Raw genomic sequence first — 22,599 nt, 5'->3', positions numbered from 1 at the left:
CGTCAGACATTCCGTTACGTTCCGGTACATTCCGGTCTGGTCCATTCCGTTCCGGTCTGACAGTCCATTCCGGTCCATTCCGGTCCATTTCGATCAGACAGTCCGGTCCGTTCCGGTAGATTCCGGTCCGGTCCGTTCCGGTAGATTCCGGTCCGGTCAGACAGTTCCTTTTCCGCTCCATTCCGGTCCGTTCCGTTCCAGTCCGGTGCAGTCAGACAGTCCACTCCGGTCCACTCCGTTCCGGTCAGACAGTCCACTCCGGTCCACTCCGTTCCGGTCAGACAGTCCATTCCGGTCCACTCCGTTCCGGTCAGACAGTCCATTCCGGTCCACTCCGTTCCGGTCAGACAGTCCATTCCGGTCCACTCCGGTCCAGGGTCAGACGGTAGTGATCTGGTCCACCACTCTGGTATCGTTGTCGTTCATCTCCACACACTCCACTTCCTGCCCCACCCCCTCCTCCCCCTCCCCGCCTCCCGCCCTTATATGGTGGCCGGGGGAGGGGCTCTTGGCGGGCGGCAGGAAGGTGAGCAGGGTGGGAAGGAAAGCCAGGCTGTGGAGCGCCGAGCAGCCGGCGGTCAGCGCCAAGCAGCGGAACAGAGTCCAGGTCAGGTTGGAGCGGACTGCGCCCAGAGGAGCCAGAGCAGCCAGGTAGCACAGAGTGGCCTGGAGAGAAGATTATAGATATATTAGTTATGATATCATAAATAACTATATAACTAATATCTATAGTTCTAGAGAGCTACCGGGTAACAGAGAGTGGCCTGGAGAGAAGATTATAGATATATTAGTTATAAACTAGAAGCAGTGCTCTTCCGAGCACAGGTCTCCACCAGGCCATACAAATTGGCCTGTTATAGCGCCACCATGAGGCTGATTTGAAAAATGTGGGGCAGAGGTTCTAGATCAGGGGTGCCCACACTTTGTTGACGTGAGATCTACTTTTAAAATGACTATCTCAACATGAGATAGTCATGTTGAGACTCTGCACACCGGCGGCGGTGGCTGGCGGGGCCGGCAGCGAGCTCTGTGGCAGGGAAAGCTAAGAAGGTTGAGGGCTCGCCAGGGGGCTGCTGGATTCTGTGGGGGAGGTAGCCTGTGGTGCTTCTTTGGTCGGGAGCGGCTTCTTCCAGGTCTTTCTTGGATTACAGCGCTCTTTTCTCTTACTTAGAGAAAGATAAGGCTGGAGATCTTGTTTATAGTGGGATAGTTTATTCCGATGTGATCTTATCTATTCTAGATCTTATCTTAATCTCGTTCTGAAAAAGTAGTTTATACTCAATTGTGAGTATAAACAGAGGGGGAAACAACATTGAAGCCAAAAGCCAAAATGTCATGTGAAGCTCGACCAATCCTCAAGCGACGCAATATGACGCAATATGACGCAATATGACGCAATATGACATCATATTGCGGGACGGACGGAGGGGAAAACATACTCTCCAATATGACGCAATATGACGCAATATGACGCAATATGACATCATATTGCGGGACGGACGGAGGGGAAAACATACTCTCCACTCAGCCTTCGGCTGGTGGAGACAACAATAACTATGTATAGTTCTCTAATGACGTCATTCATTGGATTCTGAATATATTTGAAGAAGATATGGCTTATTTGAATGTAGTTAAACCTCGAACCAAGAATCTGAGTAAAGGCCTCTCAAAGTTTGTCACACTTCTGGCAGTCAGGTAAGGGATGTGAACAATGGATTGTTAACTCCACCCCTCACCCACCCTAACCTATTGCTGGTGATCTGCAGCTGAAACCTGAGAACAACAACCACACATCAGCCAACAGAAACTGCAGATGTAAATGTTGGCTTTGACATGTTAATGTGTGTCTCCACCCTCCAGAAGGGTGCAAGGAAACACAAAAACACACATGGGGCGGCATAGCTCAGGGGTAGAGAAACCGTTATTAGAGCACGAAGGGTTCCCAGTTCTAATCCGGGCTCCCCCTGAGTTAATGTCGAAGAGTCCTTGAGCAAGACTCTGAACCCCTAGTTGCTCCCGGTGAGCAGGTTGGTGCCTTGCATGGTTGCCTCCGCCACCGGTGTATGAATGTGTGCGTGAATGGGTGAATGTAATGCACAATCTATGTAAAGCGCTTTGGATAAAAAAGCGCTATATAAATGCACCATTTACCATTTACACAGCTCTCTTTACAAACTAATTTAAGCTATTTAATGATTCTAAAATGGATATCTGTTGCAATGAGAAGGTTCTAAAACATACACTCTTAGATAATATGGAGAAAAAAAGGATAAACACCAACAATCCAAAATCAAACCTATTTTGTTAAATTGCTGGACTTCACTACTGCAGACATAAGGACCTTTTCTCCAGCCCCGGTCACATATCGTTACACCCCTAATCAGGGACGTGCTGGGCCCCTGATTCAGCCCGGGAAAAAGAGTTGGAGAGGCCCTCATTGCGCGCTATAGAGAGAGATCTCTCTCTATAGCGCTGCTGCTACTCAAAGATTTGTGACAAAGTGACAAGTCAGTGGGTCAATTACATATGAGTTATATTTCGTCGTTGTCGGGTGGAAACCTTGTATGTCCAAAACCGTTTGTTTTGTATTTATCATTTTAAAAATGATTTAAACTAGTGAAAACAGCCGATCTACAAGCAGTGCTTGTAGATCTGCTGTTTTCACTACTTTTGTGCAACAGCCTTGTATGATGAAGCAGGGCTTTACTTAGCGAAAAAATTGAAACTTGGAGATACAAGGTTTCTGCCCGACAGTGACGATTTACTTTGTTGGCCGCCCAGCCCCCAAAATGGAACGAAGGCCGAAATTTTATTTTATTTTTTTTCCTAATGGCCTGCCTGGACCGTCCGGGAATGAACCGGCCGTTCGGGAGTTGTCCCGCTTTTCCCAATGGCCAGCAAGTCCCTGCCCCTAAAGTGACGGTAACATATAAAGATCATACGTCATAATATCGTTTCCTCCTCACCTGCAGTGAGGGCACTCCGTGTCGCTCCAACACAATGCGTACCCATCGCGTGCGGCTGTCGCCGCGACCCGCCGCAAAGCCACAGAGCAGGGGGGCTGCGGAGTCAGCGGAGTGACCCAGAGCTGAGATGAGGCACAGCACGGAGGCAGCGTCAAGCTCAGCCCCCCACAGCGTCATGAAGCCCACCACACCAAACTGAACCGAGAGGAGAGTCAGACCCAACCAGGCTGCTACCAGGGGCTCCGTTAGAGTCAGGGAGGACAAGCCCAGCAGGAACAATACTGCTAGCAGGGAGTGTCTGAGAGACAGAGAGAGAGAGAGAGAGAGAGAGAGAGAGAGAGCAGAGTCAGACCCAACCAGGCTGCTACCAGGGGCTCCGTTAGAGTCAGGGAGGACAGGCCCAACAGGAACAATACAGCTAGGAGGGAGTGTCTGTTATAGAGAGAGAGAGAGAGAGAGAGAGAGAGAGAGAGAGAGAGAGAGAGAGAGAGGGAGAGGGAGAGAGGAGGGTCAGACCCAACCAGGCTGCTACCAGGGGCTCCGTTAGAGTCAGGGAGGACAGGCCCAACAGGAACAATACTGCTAGGAGAGAGTGTCTGAGAGAGAGAGAGAGAATATAGAGTTAGATAGTTATATATATATATATATATATATATTATAGTTGTAGTTAACAACACCACCACTAGGGGCTCTGTGAGGGTCAGGGAGGACAGGCCCAACAGGAACAATACTGCTAGCAGGGAGTGTCTGAGAGACAGAGAGAGAATATAGAGTTAGATAGTTATATATATATATATATATATATATATATATTATAGTTGTAGTTAACAACACCACCACTAGGGGCTCCGTGAGGGTCAGGGAGGAGAGGCCCAGGAGGAACAATACTGCTAGCAGGGAGTGTCTGAGAGAGAGAGAATATAGAGTTAGATAGTTATATATATATATATATATATATATATTATAGTTGTAGTTAACAACACCACCACTAGGGGCTCCGTGAGGGTCAGGGAGGACAGGCCCAACAGGAACAATACTGCTAGCAGGGAGTGTCTGTTATAGAGAGAGAGAATATAGAGTTAGATAGTTATATATTATAGTTGTAGTTAACAACACCACCACTAGGGGCTCTGTGAGGGTCAGGGAGGACAGGCCCAACAGGAACAATACTGCTAGCAGGGAGTGTCTGAGAGAGAGAGAGAATATAGAGTTAGAGAGTTATATATATATATATATATATATATATATATATATATATATATATTATAGTTGTAGTTAACAACACCACCACTAGGGGCTCCGTTAGAGTCAGGGAGGAAAGGCCCAACAGGAACAGCACCGCTAGCAGGGAGTGTCTGTTAGAGAGAGAGAGAGAGAGAGAGAGAGAGAGAGAGAGAGAGAGAGAGAGAGAGTATAGGTAAGGGATAAATACTGGCTCCGCGGGGGTTGTCCATATATAACATCCCGACGGACTGATAACTCCCCGAGGTGCTAGCCGAGGGGAGTTATCAGTCCGAAGGGATGTTATCAGTTTGAAGGGATGTTATCAGTTCGAAGGGGACAACCCCCAAGGAGCAAGTATTTATCCCGCTTATTACCCAGCTACTAAATAAAATTAATAATTTGACGCAAATCTAAAAAACTAAACGCCTTGGAAAACAAGGAAGTGCTGATCAAATAGAATCCATTTTCTGACACTACGTCTTCTATTTCTCGCTTAAAATATTTTTTAAAACATTGCGGATGCCATCTTGGAGCACAAACCAGATAACCTCCCCATGCGAGCCCCACAGTAGCATTTTATCAATGGTTTCGGTAAGCCAAAGTTTCCAGTCCTCTCACCGGCCACCAGGTTAGCCGACCTTGCCAACCCAGACTGCTGGTATGCACCAGTTGCAAATCGATACAGCATTTCTTCCACTCAATGTAGAGGATTGGGGTACCAGTGCATCATTCCAGGCAGGTGTGGTGAATGTGCGTGCCATCAATGTTGAGTGCCATCAATGACTGTGCCGAGTGAGGGGTCAAACTCACATCAGACTTTGTGGCAGCAGCCAAGTGAGCAACACCTTCAGAATGTGCTGCAATCAGTTGAGCATGACCGCCGTGAACAGCCCAATATTCGCTCCTATAAGGGCAAGCTGAACACAGTGAATGACTAGGACACTATTTAAATATTTTCAAAAAAGATTCAGTGACTTTCAATGAAAATGTAAATGTTTCTTCTTGATTAAACACCTTTTCTCTTGGCAGAAACACCTCCTCACAAACTATTTGTTGTATTTTTGAGAAATTGCCATGTCTTGTTATCAAGAAATGAGAGTTCTAAAAGCAGCCGAAATGTCACTTAACTAGGACAATATTTCAATATTTTCAATATTTTTTCAGTGACTTTCAATGAAAATTTAAATGTTTCGTCTTGATTAAACATGCTTTCTCTTGTCAAAAATGTCCCCCAAACTTTGCTAAAATAATTTGTATAGACATTGAAACAAAGTTCTAGATGGAATGAGATGATTTTTTTTTTTTTGCATTGAATTTTGATGCACCCTATAAGCCACCCTAGTGACTTTTTTGAAGACCATAGCCCTGAAAGAAACGGCTGGGAACCATTACCTGAGAGGCCAGCTCACGGCGGCAGCGTAGCGGTCCAGGTAGACGAAGGAGGGGTTGAAGATGAGGAAGCGAATGCGTGAGGTGAGTGACAGGCGTCGCAGCGTGTCCAGCAGCACAGACATCTCCTGGCGCTTGTTCTCCGTCGTCCTGGCGACCAGGAAGACCCGCGACGCCGCCACGTCAGGCTCCTCCCCCTCCGCACCCGAGTGGTTGTTCAGGCTGAAACCTGGAGGAAAAGGTATTATGGAGCAATATTTATATAGAATATATATTTTGAAAAGCATGGTGGGGCCCCTTTAGAGTAAGAGTAAAAGTATTAGTCCAGGAAATTACTCAAAAGTAAGCAGTCTATTTAAAAACTACTCTTTGGGTAAAAAGTAAAAAAATACATTTGGTCCATTATATCCCCCCTTTAATTATGTCAAATGGTATTGTGTTTGATATCATTGTTATCGTTGATTCGTCACCTTTACAACGACGTACAGCTTGTATGACATTTGTGTAATGAGCAACACAGCCAAACGTGTGGGTAGCACCCCTCCATAAATACCCTGGCAGGCCTGCAATGCTGTTCTTTTGGTGTTCACCTTTGTTGCTTGGAGCATTGAGTGATTTCACTCTCCCACAGTAATAAGGAAAAGAAGAAAACAACACTTATTGGCCATTTTTACACTTTGTTAAAGTTATACCATGTAACTTTTGTTATAAAACAAATCTTAAAATTGTTAAATCGTTTTAGAACACCCACTCCGTTATTTTCAGCTTCTGAAGCCTTCTCTTTATATGTTTTCTATGAGCCGTGAGGGGGGGAGAATTTCGCGGCAAAATTGCGTCATCATACACTACCGGCCAATCACAGCGAGGGTTATACACTGCCGGCCAATCACAGCGCATCTTGAAGTGGGGTCGCTATCACAATACGGCGGCCATATTTGTAGGCGCCCGTGTAGCTTGCCTCAACATAACAACAGCATTTACTCGGTGAAGGAGTCCGTTTCTCCGGAATGCCTGAACGCACAGGAACCAGGGACCCCTCTAAAGATAGATCTCGGCGAGGTGGAGGCAGACGCGGGGGTGGTCCGCGGCGAAAAACGGCCGAAAGACGCGGACGCGACCGCGGTTTGCTATAGAGCTACTGACCTCTAGGTGAGCAACTTACACAGTATAGCTTTAATGTTAAGCTCAGTGTCAGGGAAGCCCAAAACGAGCAGAACAGTATTGCAAGCCATTTTGGCAACATTTTGGTCGGCGCTACCCACATGTTTGGCTGTGTAGCTCATGCCTCGATGCTTACAAGCTGTACCTCGTTGTAAAGGTGACGAATCAACGATAAATTATCGTTTTTCGTGATAAAAAAAACACTCACGATAATCGTATCGTGGAGATTTAATTTATGGTGATATCGTCCTCCGTCATGCACTGGGATCAATTCACCTTTTATTTGCAGAGCTGCATATCCGGTACCACTTAAACCCTCTATAATTGCTAAAAGGTACTTATAATGTACAGTACGTACTTGATACAGTCTTTTTTCTACTTTCTATCAAATGTCTTTGCCAAAAAATAGCAGATCTACAAGCTCACAAAGCGTTGTGTTGCGACCTGTTGTGAGCTTGTAGATTTTTGGCAAATGTTCCGCCCCAGGATAATGGATTTTGATTATCGTGATAATATCGTAAATCGCGATGTCTTTGATCACAATAATCGTGATATGAAATGTTCATGTTGTCCCATCCCTAATCCTCAAAAAAACTACTCCTGAGTAATTACTCAAGTACTTTTACTCAAGTATTTTTCATCCCTACCAGTGTTGTTTTTGACAGCAAATTTTGATTTAGTTTTAGTCATAGTCTTTTGAATAAAACGTCATTTAGTTTTAGTCATAATTTAGTCACCTGAAAAGTATTAGTTTTAGTCTAATTTTAGTCGACTAAAGCTACAGTTGATTTAGTCGACTAAAATGTATTTTGGCAGGCCTTGATGGCATCGTAATGACTGATTTTACACTTCGTTGTGAGCTTGTAGATCTGCTATTTTCAGCACGCAACACCTGAGAGCAACCCAACATAAAATGACTCTCTTCTCCACCAGTCCCTCCCTAACTTTTTAGTCTGGTTTTTATTTTGTTGACGAAATTGTAAATATATTTAGTCTTAGTTTTAGTCATCACAGCTTAGTTTTTGTTTAGTTTTCATTTAGTTTTCGTCAGTGAAAAAAACACAGTCGACAAAATATTTTTGGTCATAGTTTTAGTCGACGAAATACCCATTGATTTCAGGGTTTCAAAATAGCAGTAAATGAGTTAACGCATTTCTGATAATTCGCTTCCCTAATTCGAATACGTTTATGGAAACATGGCTTAGGACTAAAACTACCGTAAATCAAAACTTGCTGTAAAAAACAACACTGCTCCGTCCCTACCTCCGCCTCCGCTGCGCTCGGCGAAGATGATGTCATCCTGGAAGTGGGCGAAGCGCGGCTGGCGCAGGAAGTCGGTGCGCAGCGTGCGGGTGAAGTTACGGCGCGGCTGATTGGTGGACAGGTTGCGCTCAACCAGGTAGCCCAGGTAGGACTCCAGCCAGCTGATTCGCTGGAAGCCCTGGGGGGAGGGGGGAGGGGGGGGACCAATCAGAATCAAAATGTTAACTTGGGTAAAGGTACAAACGTATTTATGCATAAAAATATTCTTAACACATACCCTGCCATTTAACAATACATTTAGGGTGACCATACGTCCTCTTTTGCCCGGACATGTCCTCTTTTAGGGGGCTGTCCGGCCTGTCCGGGGGGGTTTTATAAATTCCTTCAAATGTCCGGGGTTTCGCGCATATCACAGTTAAAGCACAGGCATTTACAATGCATGTTCAATGGTTCGTTTGGAAACACACTGTGAGAGGCGGGTTTCACCCCTCTAACCCCGGAACGTGTATTATTCATACTACTCTCTGCCTGCGCTGTGATCCCTCCCTCCCTCAGCCTGTCTCGCTTTCAGATCAGAGGCAGAGCAGTGCGAGCTCGCGCTGCTCAAGCCAAACGAACTAACTGCAGTCTGCAAACGCAATTAATGCTGTTAAGTGCCAGTGACTAACATTGCGAAGCAGAGCGTTCTGTCAGCAAAGCTGGTAGTCTTCTGTGTCCATTTAGGCATTTACAAATAAAAGTTCTTCTACTTCAAGCCCATATCAACACTGCAAAGTAGCCTACAAGACAGTCTGTGCGAGGTGAGAGCTCTTCTGCTAACTACATTGACAGTACAACCTTGTAAAGCAGAAGATACGGCGGTTTGAATAATGGGCTACCTCTCTTTTATTTAGTTACAAAGCTGAACGTTCATACAGGAGTCAAAAGGCATACTTTATATATGGGCGCGTTCGGAAATGCGCACTCAACGCACTGGTGTGCCATGTTGTCGTTCGTTTATTCGGTGCACTTGGTGCGTTGTCGTTCGGAAATCCAGTGCGCGGCGCACTGGTGTGTTGAGTGCACGCACTCACCAACCCTACTCAGAAGATGGGGTTAGGCGGTGTGGTGCGGTGGTTCGGTATTCTGATTGGTTGGTTTTCATAGCCATGTCTTGAACGCTTTTCAGCTGTGAACAATGGAGGAAATTACCGCAAAATGCAGCATTTGCAGCTTAATTGGTCGTTTGGCCTTGATAGTTTCACACACATTAACGTGTAAACTAACAGCAGGTATGCCAATGCTATGAATTACATCTCCTTTCAATGTCAATGTTACGTTAGCATACTTAGCAACTGCTGCTTTTCAGAAAGTTTGCCTTCAGAGTTAAGAGTGAAAAAGCACACAGCTTCCTGTTAAAACTGGTCGTTCGTAAATAAGCCACACTGAACGCACTCTCCAACGTCACGCCCACTGCACTCACTACACCGAGCAGCACACACTCGGTGCGGGTTTCCGAACGCACCCAGTGGATCTCTCTAGCCTATTAATAGATTTGTAAAGGGTCCAATTGGTACCCCCTCAAAAATGGATACATAACTAATAATAGGCTATTACTTAGTGGTATAGGGCATAATATAGCTGTAAACTAATAATAGAAATTATTTTTTGGAAAAAAAAAAAAAAAAAAATATATATATATATATATATATATATATATATATATGCCGGGTAGAGTGTCCTCTTTTTGGATTTTCAGAATATGGTCACCCTAATACATTTGTACTCTCATATGCCCCTGTCTCCATAGACTTCCATGTAATTCATAGTGCACGGATCATGCACACCCATGCCTAGATAATGCACCACGTGTGTCCACATTGCTCACAGCTTTCAAACAAAAAAATCTGAATGGAAATCATTTCAGGCATTCATGAGATAACAGCCATTATGTTTTCCTAAAATGTAAACAAAGATGGCTGCCATGTTTGATAGATGGGGTTGCTATGGGGGTTAAACATGCAATTTCGCGATTGCTATCATGCCTACTACATTTTTTGGGGTCCAATTTTTTTTTTTTTTTTTTCAAAAAACGGGAAATTCTCGGGACTATCGGGCCTGGCATGCAATGAACTGGCGGGTGTGGCCACATAAAAACATAATTTTAACACTTCATTTTCCAAGTATAATCCTAATACCTGACAATTATGTTGTAGGGGCAAAAATCATGGCACATTATATGAGCCCGATTCATCAAGCACTTTACGGCCAAATTACGCCCATATCTTGATCTTACCTGCATTTAGGACAATTCACAAGTTAGGGTCAGATTCAGCAATGTTTCTTTGTCTGGGATTTTGAAGGTAAAACCGAAATATAAGCCAGATTTAGTCACTTTATTTACACTGTATTTACGACCAGATTGATGATTCGGGCCCATTGTCTTTAACCCAGGGGTCTTCAATGTTTTCAGTCCAAGGACCTCTTAGTTGAGAGAGAGATGAAGCAGGGACCCCCACAACCTGTTCATAGATTCCATATAGTTTCCTTGTTTGACAGCACAATCATCAGTGTATTTTGGATTCATGTCAATTTGTGTTTTCAGATATTTAACCACTTGAACCGTCAATACTTAATAAACTTGACCTTTCACTCTGTACTTAGTCTGCTCTTTCCCCCTCTACACCAAAGCTTTTTGCCAAAAGTAGCCAATCTACAAGCTCACAACGCCTCGCAGTGCGAGGCGTTGAGAGCTTGTAGATCTGCTATTTTTGGCTAAAGTTCTCAGAATATGGACGCTAGGGTTCAAGTGGTTGGAAAAAAATAAATAATAATAGTTCTCTAAAGATTTGGAGGACCCCCTGTAGTAACTCAGAGGACCCCCTAGGGGTCCCGGACCCCCTGTTGAAGACCCCTGCTTTAATCGATCACTGCCACAGTGTAAATACCTTGGTGTACTCCAGCAGGTCGCGCTGCACCGAGGCGTTCCAGTAGGGGGCGCTCTCGTAGATGTAGAATCCGATGACGGGGGAGTAGGAGCTGAAGTAGCGCTGCTGGGCGCGGGCGTACAACACCGTGGCCGTATCCATGGCGACCAGAGCACTGGGGTCCGAGCCCTGGGTCACCTGCATGTCGCCGGGCAGAGTACACAGGGGGCGGGGCCACAGGGTGAGCGACGTGGACAACAACCAATAGAAGAGACTGAGACCGTTAATGAGGCGGTGCCATAGTTTTCTACTTTTTCTGTTTTGTATGTGTCTATGGAGTTAACATTAAAGGAGCTATAGTCAACTTTTTTTGTAGGGCCTACATATATACAAGCATATACACAAGTGTCAACCTTACAATGGCCAAAATGATTATTTTATCATTAGTTTACGCTTTGTGTGGTCATTTTTGAACAGAAACACATGTATGAAGCTTGTTTTTTCATAAAATATTTTTGAAACATTATTTTTATTTTAGCATCCGTTTTTTCAAAAAAAAAGGGTTAGGGTTGGCTATAGCTCCTTTAATCTAATAGGCCCCCAGGAGGGGTTATAATGCCCTGTGTATTTGTGTTTACTTCCTGAAAGCTGAAAGCCTCTTGAGCAGTGTTGGGGAAGTTACTTTGAAAGCGTAACGTGTACAGTTACAAGTAACTCACCATGGCAGTAATTTGATCAAGTTAAAGTTATACACCTGGAGAAATATGACTTATAAAGTTACATAGAAAAAGTAACTTGGATAACTTGAGTTACTTTTTCTTCAGCGTTAAATTGAGAATGTACATTTGGTGTACATGAAACAAAATATAATATCCCACAAAAAAAGTCTAATGCCAGCAGAAATATGCCTCTCAACTATTTCAAAAAGGTTGACATTTTGATCGTAAAATTATAACTTTGCTTGTGACTTCTTGTAACTTGTAACTTGAGCCAAAAATGACCCAAAAAGTATCTCAGTTACTTGACGAGTTACAGAAATATGAATGTAACTCAGTTACCAGCAAGTTACAGCAAAATGTAACTTAGTTACGTAACTCGGTTACATGTAACTTTAACTTCCCCAACACTGCCCTTGAGTCAAAAGGCACAGTCGAAAGAAATGACATCATAAACTCACCCCCTCCTCTTTTACCATACACTCAACACTGTGGGTGTGGCTAACTTCACCTGTACAACCAGGCATACGTAATGACCTGGTGGTCATTAAAACCATAGTTTTTATAAACCTTTTTTGTAAAATATCTTCCTGCTAGTTTAATCATCATGTTTTAGGCGGGAAATAAATCATGGCACTGCATCTTTAAAGGACAACTTTTTTTTCTTCATATTTTAGATTGTAATTGGAGAAAATTAAAGATGAGTGTTAAAATGTTTTCATTTACTGCTTTCTATGGTTTGAACCATTTTAATTATTTTGATTTTATTGCATTGCATGCGTACAAGTGGCTAAATATGTATTTTTAGACACAATAAGCCCATTCCCAAGATGCATCTTTCATGGTCAGATGTGACTTATGGTGGCTGGTAGTGTTATGGTAAAAATAGTAATACAGAAACTGCTGGCTTATTGTGTCTAAAAAGACATATTTAGCCACTATATTTATCGAGCATGCCCCCACCCACTGAAATCAAAATAATTAAAATGGCTAAAATTATAGAAAGCAGTAAATGAAAACATCTTAAGGTGCCCTCCACACTAGCCACGGTCACCGCCTCCTAGCAAATCATTTTCAATGAGAGGCGGGCGGCTTTTTCAGCCACGCATCGAAGTTTTGTGGCGGAGAGGCGAGTGGGCTGGTGGTAGCAGCAAAGATGAACAGTGAAAGAACTGCCATGCAACTGCAACCAGGTGTTTCTCCATCTAATTTAATGATAGTTCTAACACCAAGTAGAGCAGTGTGTGTGTGTGTGTGTGTGTGTGTGTGTGTGTGTGTGTGTGTGTGTGTGTGTGTGTGTGTGTGTGTGTGTGTGTGTGTGTGTGTGTACCTGTAAGAACCCCATCAGTCCAAAGCTCACATAGACCAGGCTAGTAGTAGTAATAGTAGTAGTAGTATCAGTATAGTAGTAGTAGTAGTAGTAGTAATGGTAGTATCAGTATAGTAGTAGTAGTAATGGTTAGAGATGGACCGATTGCAAAATTCTTGGCCGATTCCGATTTCCGGTTTTATTAAATTCTGATCTGCCGATACCGATTTTTCCGATACCGATTTTCTATCTAAGAAAGAACAATAATTATACAATACACCATATATTTTTTGGCTTGAGTACCCTTTCCATGATTTTTTTATCCAAGTACTCCCTTTCCCAGACAACATTTTGCTTATATAACTGCAATTAAAACCACAACTATGGTAGGCTATATGCATAACACCCCTGTTCAACAATATAACATCACAAATAAGAAATGGAGTGAGTTTCAAACAGTGCATCCTGAGCAGATTTATTTTCAACACTGACAATAAGATTCAGTCAGTTTTCATGTCAATAACTAGTAATCAACAACCAATCATCAACTGATCAACAAAATTCAAAAACACATCTCAGTTGGCTGGTATTCTACCATGTAATTTCTTCAGTATCCCATGCAGTACCTCTGGGTATCACCAGGGGTACTCGTAGTACCCCAGTTAAACACTGGAATAGTTGACTTTCAATGTCACAATCAACAATTTTTTAAGCAGCACTGAGTTAACTTAAAACTAAACTTGAACTCAATCTAGTGCAATGTTTGTACTTGAAAAATGAAAGCTGGTGCTATTTAACTATTATTATTATCATTGTTATTAATATGCTGGTGAAATTGGCTTGGCAATCCTTTCTGTTTTTATACTGTCATTAGTATCAACAAGCAACCCCCCTGGTTGCTTGTTTCTCTCTCAAAAACAAAACCTGGCAACATTGGGTGATGAGACTCAGAGAAGTGTTTATCTAACACAGGACGCTAAACAAGCAGGCTACAGTGGACACTCATGCTGCTCATGATTACATGCATTTATGTAGCGCAATATTTGGGATATGTGTGGCTGGCTACCAACAGGGAGGAAACATCGGAAAATCACTGTTGATAGCACGTAAAATAGACGATTCGCACGGGAAATAAAATAGACGCTTCTCGGACATTTTTAGCGCTTCTTCGGCAGCCTTTGCTATAGATTTCAGCACTTTTGCAGGAATAGCATGGTGCCCTGTGCTTCAGCACATAAAGCGTGTGCAATCTGTGCATTAATCTGGCCATTCTTTAGCATGATGTGAGTTTGTATGCCTTGTAGATCAGCTGTTTTCGACTAAACTCACGCAGCCAGCCACCATGCACTCGCTGCTGTTCGTTGTGGGTGTGTGAGTCAGAGTGTGTGTGGAGGGAGGGAGGGACGGGGAGAGAGAGCGAGAGAGATAGACGGAACACTATAGCCCCGTTCAGCTCGCATCGTTGCTTTTGTTCAGATGTACTGTAATGAGATGGAGTTATTTATTTGAGCGAACGGGTAATATCAATGCAAAGAGCGAGTTTTGGATCATCCTGGCACACAGTGAAATAAGTCCAAATCTGCGACATGTTTTCTTCATGAGTCTGTTAGCGTTAGCTTCGCTGCTGCTTTGTTTTGGTCAGCGCGCGTTGAGCCACATGTTGCGTACTGCGAATGCGTGTCATTTTTGATCGGCGGAAAACCGGAAATTACGTTAGGACCGGCCGGTCACCGATTGAGGCCGATTTTATATAATACCGGCCGATTTTCGATACCGGCCGATACCGATGTCCATCTCTAGTAATGGTAGTATGGTCCACTACATACTGAGACAGTGACAGAGACGGTCGCATAGCACTATAGCTCCTACAAGCTCAAGGCCACTTGTGGTGAAAACTCACTGCAGGGCCAAATCGAACAACTAAAGGACAAAATGACGAAAAAGGATATCGAAGAAATAAAGACCTCACTCAGCCTTCAGGCTGAGGGAATGACTAAATTGACGACTACTTTGACGAATTTGATGATCCAACATCAGGCTGACCTGATGAAGGAGGTCTTGGCTTTGAAGGCGACGGTCAAGGAAAGAGATCAAAAGATTGAAGAATTGGAGAAAAGATTGGATGAAATGGAACAATATTCAAGGTTGGATGACATAATTATTTCGGGGCTGAAAGTTAAACCATTCTCCTATACCAGGGCTGCTGCCAATAGCCCCAGCACCCCGCCAGAAGAACAAGCAACCACTGAAAGGCAAGTCATTGATTTCTTTAAATCTAAGGAGATTGTGTTGGACCAGGATCATATCGCTGCTTGCTACACACTCCCAAGCAAGGATCGTAAAGCAAACCCTGTTATACTCTTGAGATTCGCAAACAGAAAACACAAGAATCAACTCCTGATACAAGGAATGAAGCTTAAAGGCTCGGATGTTTATGTCAACGAACATCTAACAAAAAAGAATGCTGAAATTGCCAGGGAGGCACGCATCCTTAAGAAACAGGAAAAAATTCAAGGTGTTTGGAGCAGAAATTGCAAAGTGATGATAAAACCAAATGGAGATACAGCCAAGGTAACAGTGGTACGTGATTTGAAGGAACTGGATGATTACAAATGAATGGTGCTGAAATGGACACAAACACTGCTGTTTGACTACCCTGGCAAAACGTCAAGATAGCTGCTTCTGTACGAGACACTGAAACTCTGACATTTTTATTAGTGAAGCAGAATTACCAAGACAAGAAAGAACGGGACAAATACAAATGAATTGTGCTTAATTCTTCCTGCCATATGTGCCCAAGACAGCTGCTTCTGTATAACAGACAGTAAATCCCTTGTCTCAAGGACATGCCGCTTGATAACCCTGTAGCCAAAACACTGCCAACTCTACTACAGAAAAATGTCAAACTGACTCAGATAAAGAATGCAAAACACAGGCTTTGCCTAGCCAAAGTGGATGTGCACGTACTGTAACCATATTTGAACTGAAGCGTAACAAAAGGGAGGCCACAACTGAATTAACCTGGAAAATATCATGGACAATGCGTAATCATGGACACAAACCTAGAAAAAAAAACTACATTCACTTATCATGTTTCTCTACCTCCATTTATTATTACACTTATTATTATTATTATGATTACTATTATTACCCATATTATTAGTCTGTTTGTTTCTCTTTTCTTTTCTTAATTTACTCTTACCTGCTATTAGGCTGATGTATGCTTAAATCCTAAACACTTTAAATTATTATGTAAGTAAAAAAAAAAAAAAAAAAAAAAAAGTACATTCATTCTATCATGTTTCCTTTTCAGTTATTATTATTATTATTATTACCCTTATCCTTTTATCATGTTTCCTTTATCTCCATTTATGTAATTACATTTTTTTGAGAAAAAAAGTAGATTATTCATCTATTCATTTATTTCATTATCACCAGAAGGTAAAATCGTATACTCTTATAACATATTCTGATTCCTGAATTGCTAGTGTTGATGTATATGGAAATTCTTCCAACATGTTTTTCCCTTTTCTTAATTTTCCATTTATTTTTTAATTTTTTATTTTCCATTCTCATATCTGCTATGAGGCCGATGTATCCTTGAATTTCAAACATTCCTATAACTAATCACTGTATTTTACTCATTGAATAAGTAGGATAGGCTTCTACAAGCTTTCAGCTTCAGCCTATTCCTTTTGACCACATGTAACAATGACTAAGTGGATGTATGACTTGTAAAAATGTGAGTGATCAAATAAACTAAACTAAAAAAAAAAAAGTAGTATCAGTAGTGTTACCTGTAGGAAGCCCATCAGTCCAAAGCTCACGTAGACCAGGTACAGTAGTAGTAGTAGTATCAGTAGTGTTACTAGTAGTAGTAGTTGTATTAGTAATGGTAGTATCAGTAGTGTTACCTGTAGGAACCCCATCAGTCCAAAGCTCACGTAGACCAGGTACAGTAGTAGTAGTAGTATCAGTAGTGTTACTAGTAGTAGTAGTAGTATTAGTAATGGTAGTATCAGTAGTGTTACCTGTAGAAACCCCATCAGTCCAAAGCTCACGTAGACCAGGTACAGCAGTAGTAGTATAGTAGTATTAGTAGTAGTAGTAATGGTAGTATCAGTAGTGTTACCTGTAAAAACCCCATCAGTCCAAAGCTCACGTAGACCAGGTACAGCAGTAGTAGTATAGTAGTATTAGTAGTAGTAGTAATGGTAGTATCAGTAGTGTTACCTGTAAAAACCCCATCAGTCCAAAGCTCACGTAGACCAGGTACAGCAGCACAACGAAGGGCTTAACGTAGGTGTTGGTGATCCAGTCTCCATAGCAGCGCTGCACACAGCCCAGCAACAGGTGGCTGTCCGGGGGTTGGCTCACCAGGCCTGGCGGGGAGGTGGGCGATATGGAAAAATACAATATCATGATATTTCCCCAAGCTTTGTCACGATACACGATTTCATCACAATTCTTTTTCACGTTGGTTTTTATGGTTATTTTTCAAGTTACTTGACAAAAACTGGACTCTCTGGGTTCCTTTTGGGAGGTCTAAATTGAACTTTACAAGTATGTGGAGACCTTGACATTTTAAAGTTTGAGAACTACTGATTTAGATCAAAATGCAGGTTTAAATTGAATTCTACAATGAATCTCTGTATTAACTCATTCTGGGCGATCCCCGTAGAAACCGTAGATTTCCCGCTGTACCGCGGTGCCATGCCCGTCGAACCCGGAAGTTTAATTAGCTTTAATCATTATAAAAGGATTAAAAGTATTATCGCAGATTTTCGCTGATTCTGGCTCTTTAGGCCCGCCCCCCTAACTGTATCCGGTCATTTCCGGTCTGGACCGGATCTAGCTTTCCGTATCCGGTCTGAGCCTGGGCCATAGTCCCGCCTCCATTGGTTTACATTGTAACAGAAGAGGAAGCTACTCGGCGATGGAACACTCGTTTTTCAATCGGATTTTTGCGTTTGGAAACTTTGATCCAGTCTCTACACGCCTGGATTATGATCCCCGCACATATCGTGCGTTTTGTGCGCGAACGTGTCCACTTGTTACCATAGCGCACAGTTGGCTTTTTTCAATGTTTTTTCATGTAAACACTGGCGGATAAGCAGGGATACAGCGTGGCAAAGGATATGTCTATTTCAATGGGGTTTTTTTTATTCGAAAGCTGTCACCGAGTCTACACGTCTACTAGATGAGTCGCGCACAGATTGTGCACGATGCGTGCACGTGCCCACGTTAAAAGGTAAGGACAATTTGGCAGCTGCTTACTACAGCTATGTTTAAAATGGCAGCAAAATTGTTAATGATTAAACAGGATTTTGTACAAGGCTCCCTCAATTGTATCACAATATATATACGATACCTCTGAAAAGGCATATCATGGAGACATTGTATCGTCTCAACGCTAATTATCACCATATCGCCCACCCCTACCTGGTGGGTGGGGGTCCGCGGGGTGGGGGTCCGCGGGGTGGGGGTCCCCCGGGTGGGGGTGGTTGTTGTTGGCCTCGATGGCGTTGCCGTGGTGATGTTGCGGGTGGTGGTGGGGGGGGCCCAGGCTGGGGTTGTTGTTGTTGCTGCTGTTGGCCATGTGGTGGCGCTGTGGCGGCTGCTGACCACTGCAGCCCGGCCCGTAGGAGGGGGGAGGGGCGGTGCTGGGGTGCCTCGAGGGAGGGGGGGGCTCGTCCTAGAGGGGGGGATGGATGGAACGTTACTAAGGTTTTATTACAGGGTTAAATGTCACACATAACACACTGCAATTAAAGATTTTTCTATTTTTTATAATGTTGAGCGGTGGTAAACCGCTCCTAAGAGTGGCTGTGTGTGTGTCTGTAGCCACTTTTCCTCAGCGTTTTGCCATAGCAATGTGTTTTCCTCAGTGTTTTGCCATAGCAATGTGTTTTCCTCAGTGTTTTGCCATAGCAATATGTGTGTGTGCGTAGCCATATTACATCATATTACATCACCAATTATCTGTACTAGCCACTATCTGTAGCCACTTTTCCTCAGCGTTTTGCCATAGCAATATGTGTGTGTGCGTAGCCATATTACATCACCAATTACATCCTAGACCTATATCCTAGTCTTTTTCCTCAGCGTTTTGCCATAGCAATGTGTGTGTGTGTGTGTAGCCATATTACACCACCAATTACATCCTAGACCTATTTCCTAGTCTTTTTCCTCAGCGTTTTGCCATAGCAGTGCGTGCGTGTAGCCTGTATTACATCACCAATTACCAATTGAAGACATTATGCAAGCACGACCACCGCTCACTTCACATTGGGTGTGATTTTTTTATAATTTTTATCCCACGATTTTGTAACCCATTTTTTTCACCAGTGCCAATTGCCTAAACTGTAGTTGCCCTCTGCCACGCCTGGGGATTCCCGGCTGGCCAGGGGGAGGCAGTATAGAGACCAGGATTATGTCATGTTTGTTTGTGAGGGTATCTACCCTAGGAGACACAGGGAGAACATGCAAACTCCACACAGAAAGGCCCCATCGCCAACACCACCTTTAGGGTGTGGGCGCTGATGACATGGAGGAGAGAACACGGGGGCGCTGTGGGCGCTGGGCAGAACCCTTAAGCCTCGATCAGAGTCTGCGGTGAAGAGCTATCCACCGCAAATTTGAGGTGGAAAGCTTTCCACCTCAAGTCAGAAAATAAGTGAAGGCCATCATAGTCTGTCACGGTGGAGTCCTATTCACCGTGACTGACTGGTCCAGGTCGACCAATCAGTGAACGGGGTGAAGAGCCTGTCTGTCTGATAGTAAAAACAGCGAGATGTGTCGGGACTCGCGGTGGAAAGCTCTTCACCGCGAGGAATGACGTAACGTTGTAGTTTCATGACTCAAAAAGACTACACCGCGGTGGATAGCTCTTCACCGCGGAGCCGACTCTGATCGAGGCTTTACTTAAGCCTCTATCAGAGTCCAGGGTGAAGAGCTATTCACTTCACCGCGGTGTAGTTTTCTAGCTATCACCTAAAAATACATAACAAAGCCTAGGTGATAGCTAGGAAACTACAACGAGGTGAAGTGAATAGCTCTTCACCCTGGACTCTGATAGAGGCTTTACCAGAAAACGCCCACAAAACTGATGAAAAGTGATGACTCATCACTTTTCATCACTAAACCATCGTTTTCTGAGGCCATTTCTAGCCCAAGGAATGTTTTTTGTACAAAACAAATGCTTGCAATAGATTCAGCATCATGACAAACCCCTAGTTAGACCCCTCACATCCTACTTAAAAAAATGTCCTCCTGTATAGAAAGTCGATGGGAGACCGACTCTAGCGGCTGATAACATCAATTAAGCTGGGTCTCAGAAAAGGTTATCATACCAACATGTAAACTAGAGACATGTAGGAAGTAAAAAATGTAAAAAATGTACGGTCACCTTGGGTGGTACCAATTTGTGAAGATATCAGAATTGGCCCCAGGCCTACCAGGTGAGTAGGGGTAGTTAGTTACCTGGTATCTGGTGAACATCAGACAGCGGTACCAGGCGGGCCGCGCCTCCAGGCCGTCGGGTCTCGGCACGCGGCGGCAGAAGCAGCCGTGGCGGTAGCCGGTCTCCAGGTAGCCTGTGAACACCAGACAGGACCCGTAGAAGGACAGCGTGTACAGGTATCCCACAGCGACGCTCAGCGCGGCGGTTCTGCAGAACAGCCTGACAGCCTCCATGTTGGTGAGGGGCGACGCGGCCAGGCACAGCGCCGCCAGCTGCAGCAAGGTGGCGCCGGTGAGCCGCGGCAGCACGTCCTGGAACACGGCCGCTACGCGCTCCTTCACCGGGTGGTCCTCACGAGTCCGTCGCCACGACGACAGCATCTCGAAGGAGCCGAAGAGACCGTGACCTTTGGGGGGGGGGGGGGGGGGGATTAGAAAACGTCTGACGTTAATTTACCAAACCCTCCAGAAAAACACAGGCAAAAATCCTTTAGTGAGACGATTTACAAGCTCACAATGCGGCACAAAGGTTTAAACCCTGATTAGTGGAAATAGCAGATCTACAATTTTGAACCCAGACTAGTGGAAATAGCAGATCTACACGTATGTGAGCGTCGCGATTCACGATCTTTAGATCACAATTTCTTTAGATTTCCCCCCACAACTCTGTGAGAGATACAAGTGACTTTTACAGAAGATTGTGGTAGGAAATAATGGAGGGATATCTTTCTATAAAATCGCAAAGGTAAGCTACTTTTAAGCTACTTTGTTGGCCGTGAGCAGACTAAAACTAGAAGCAGTGCTCTTCCGAGCACAGGTCTCCACCAGGCCAGGCGGCCTGTTATAGCGCCACCATGAGGCTGATTTGAAAAGTTTGAAGTGGCATTTCTTCCTCGGCCTAGTGGGAATGTGCGTGCGCAATTTCACAAAAATTGCACGCTGTGTTCGTGATTTGAGGCATTTTGTTCAAAACGGACCAATCTTACAAACTTTGAAAGCCAATCTCAGCCAATCAGGATGGAATATGGACAATCAGACAGATCCATATCGATCACATGTCTGTAGAGATACTGTCTACCGATTTGCGTGATGTTTGGACAAAAGTACTGGCCAAAAGGTAGTTTTGCACAAATTGGCCTCATGGTGGCGCTAGAACAGGCCCATGTGAAAAATGTGACCGGGCCAACGGCGCCGGAGATTAGCTGGTAACAAACTGGAGGACACACGGACGCACGCACGGACGGACGGACGGACGGACAGGGGCGAAAACATACTCTCCCCCAAGCCTTCGGCTGGTGGAGACAATCATTGATTATGCAGGCAATAATTATTGATTATGCCGGCAAAAATCCTTGATTTTGCGATGCAATATGCAGGGTTTTATTGATTTTATGCTGTGAAATTGCGGAAAGTTATGTGAAAAGTTGTGAATAACGCAAAATATGCGAAAGAATGCAGGGGGTTTATGTGATTTTATGCGGTGAAACATGCCGCATATAGTTCCGAAATATGCAGTCCGAAATATGCGATTATGCTGCCTTTTTGAAAATATGTGATCTCCGCATAATCTGTGGCATTTGGCTGATTATGCAATTTTCTGGAGGGTCTAATTTACTAATTAAACACAATAACTATATGGCGAGTAGAATGTACTGTATAGTTGGCCATATCTGAGTGTTTAGGGAGCCTGGCTGGGGAGCCTGGTTGTCGCAGGTACAATTCCAGCTATGTGTGGAAGAGTCCTTGAGCAAGACTCTTGAACCCCTAACTGCTCCCCCCTCCCCCCTCCCAGCACTCTGCTGGGTGAAGCTGGAACTGAAGTTCACCCTTTGGATAGGAGGGAACAGTGAACCATAAATGAATTATTTGCGGGTCTCAGATAGGAGATGGAACAGTAAATTATTTGGGGGTCTCAGATAGGAGATGGAACAGTAAATTATTTGGGGGTCTCAGGTAGTAAATTATTTGGGGGTTAGGGTTACTATAGTAACAGTGAACCATAAACACACAGCAGATGGCGCTCACCTCTCTGGTTACCATGGCAACTCTGAGTCACTGCTGGTGACGTAGGAGGATACCATATGACGCGCGCGCGCACACACACACACACACACACACACACACACACACACACACACACACACACACACACACACACACACACACACACACACACACACACACACACACACACACACACACAC

The 22,599-nt window shown here is 44.0% G+C and overlaps 1 protein-coding gene across 1 annotated transcript in view; it reads right to left on the bottom strand.

The window, feature by feature from the left end:
• Positions 1 to 378: 378 nt before the first annotated feature.
• The window catches only part of ptchd1 (patched domain containing 1), a gene marked incomplete at both ends in the record, with an annotated part of 45,173 nt that continues 22,952 nt past the window's right edge, over positions 379 to 22,599 (bottom strand). The window contains 9 exons of the mRNA XM_080752377.1: positions 379 to 666; positions 2,967 to 3,264; positions 5,583 to 5,776; positions 7,990 to 8,181; positions 10,931 to 11,107; positions 16,732 to 16,761; positions 17,198 to 17,316; positions 18,464 to 18,629; positions 20,417 to 20,802. Of these exons, the coding sequence (XP_080608503.1) occupies positions 379 to 666; positions 2,967 to 3,264; positions 5,583 to 5,776; positions 7,990 to 8,181; positions 10,931 to 11,107; positions 16,732 to 16,761; positions 17,198 to 17,316; positions 18,464 to 18,629; positions 20,417 to 20,802 (1,850 nt within the window). The remainder of the gene's footprint in view (positions 667 to 2,966; positions 3,265 to 5,582; positions 5,777 to 7,989; positions 8,182 to 10,930; positions 11,108 to 16,731; positions 16,762 to 17,197; positions 17,317 to 18,463; positions 18,630 to 20,416; positions 20,803 to 22,599) is intronic.

Source organism: Nannobrachium achirus (genome assembly GCF_963921795.1).
Source record: "Nannobrachium achirus genome assembly, chromosome: 21".
In the NCBI taxonomy this organism is placed as follows: domain Eukaryota; kingdom Metazoa; phylum Chordata; class Actinopteri; order Myctophiformes; family Myctophidae; genus Nannobrachium; species Nannobrachium achirus.
This window is presented reverse-complemented; position numbering and strand designations above follow the sequence as displayed.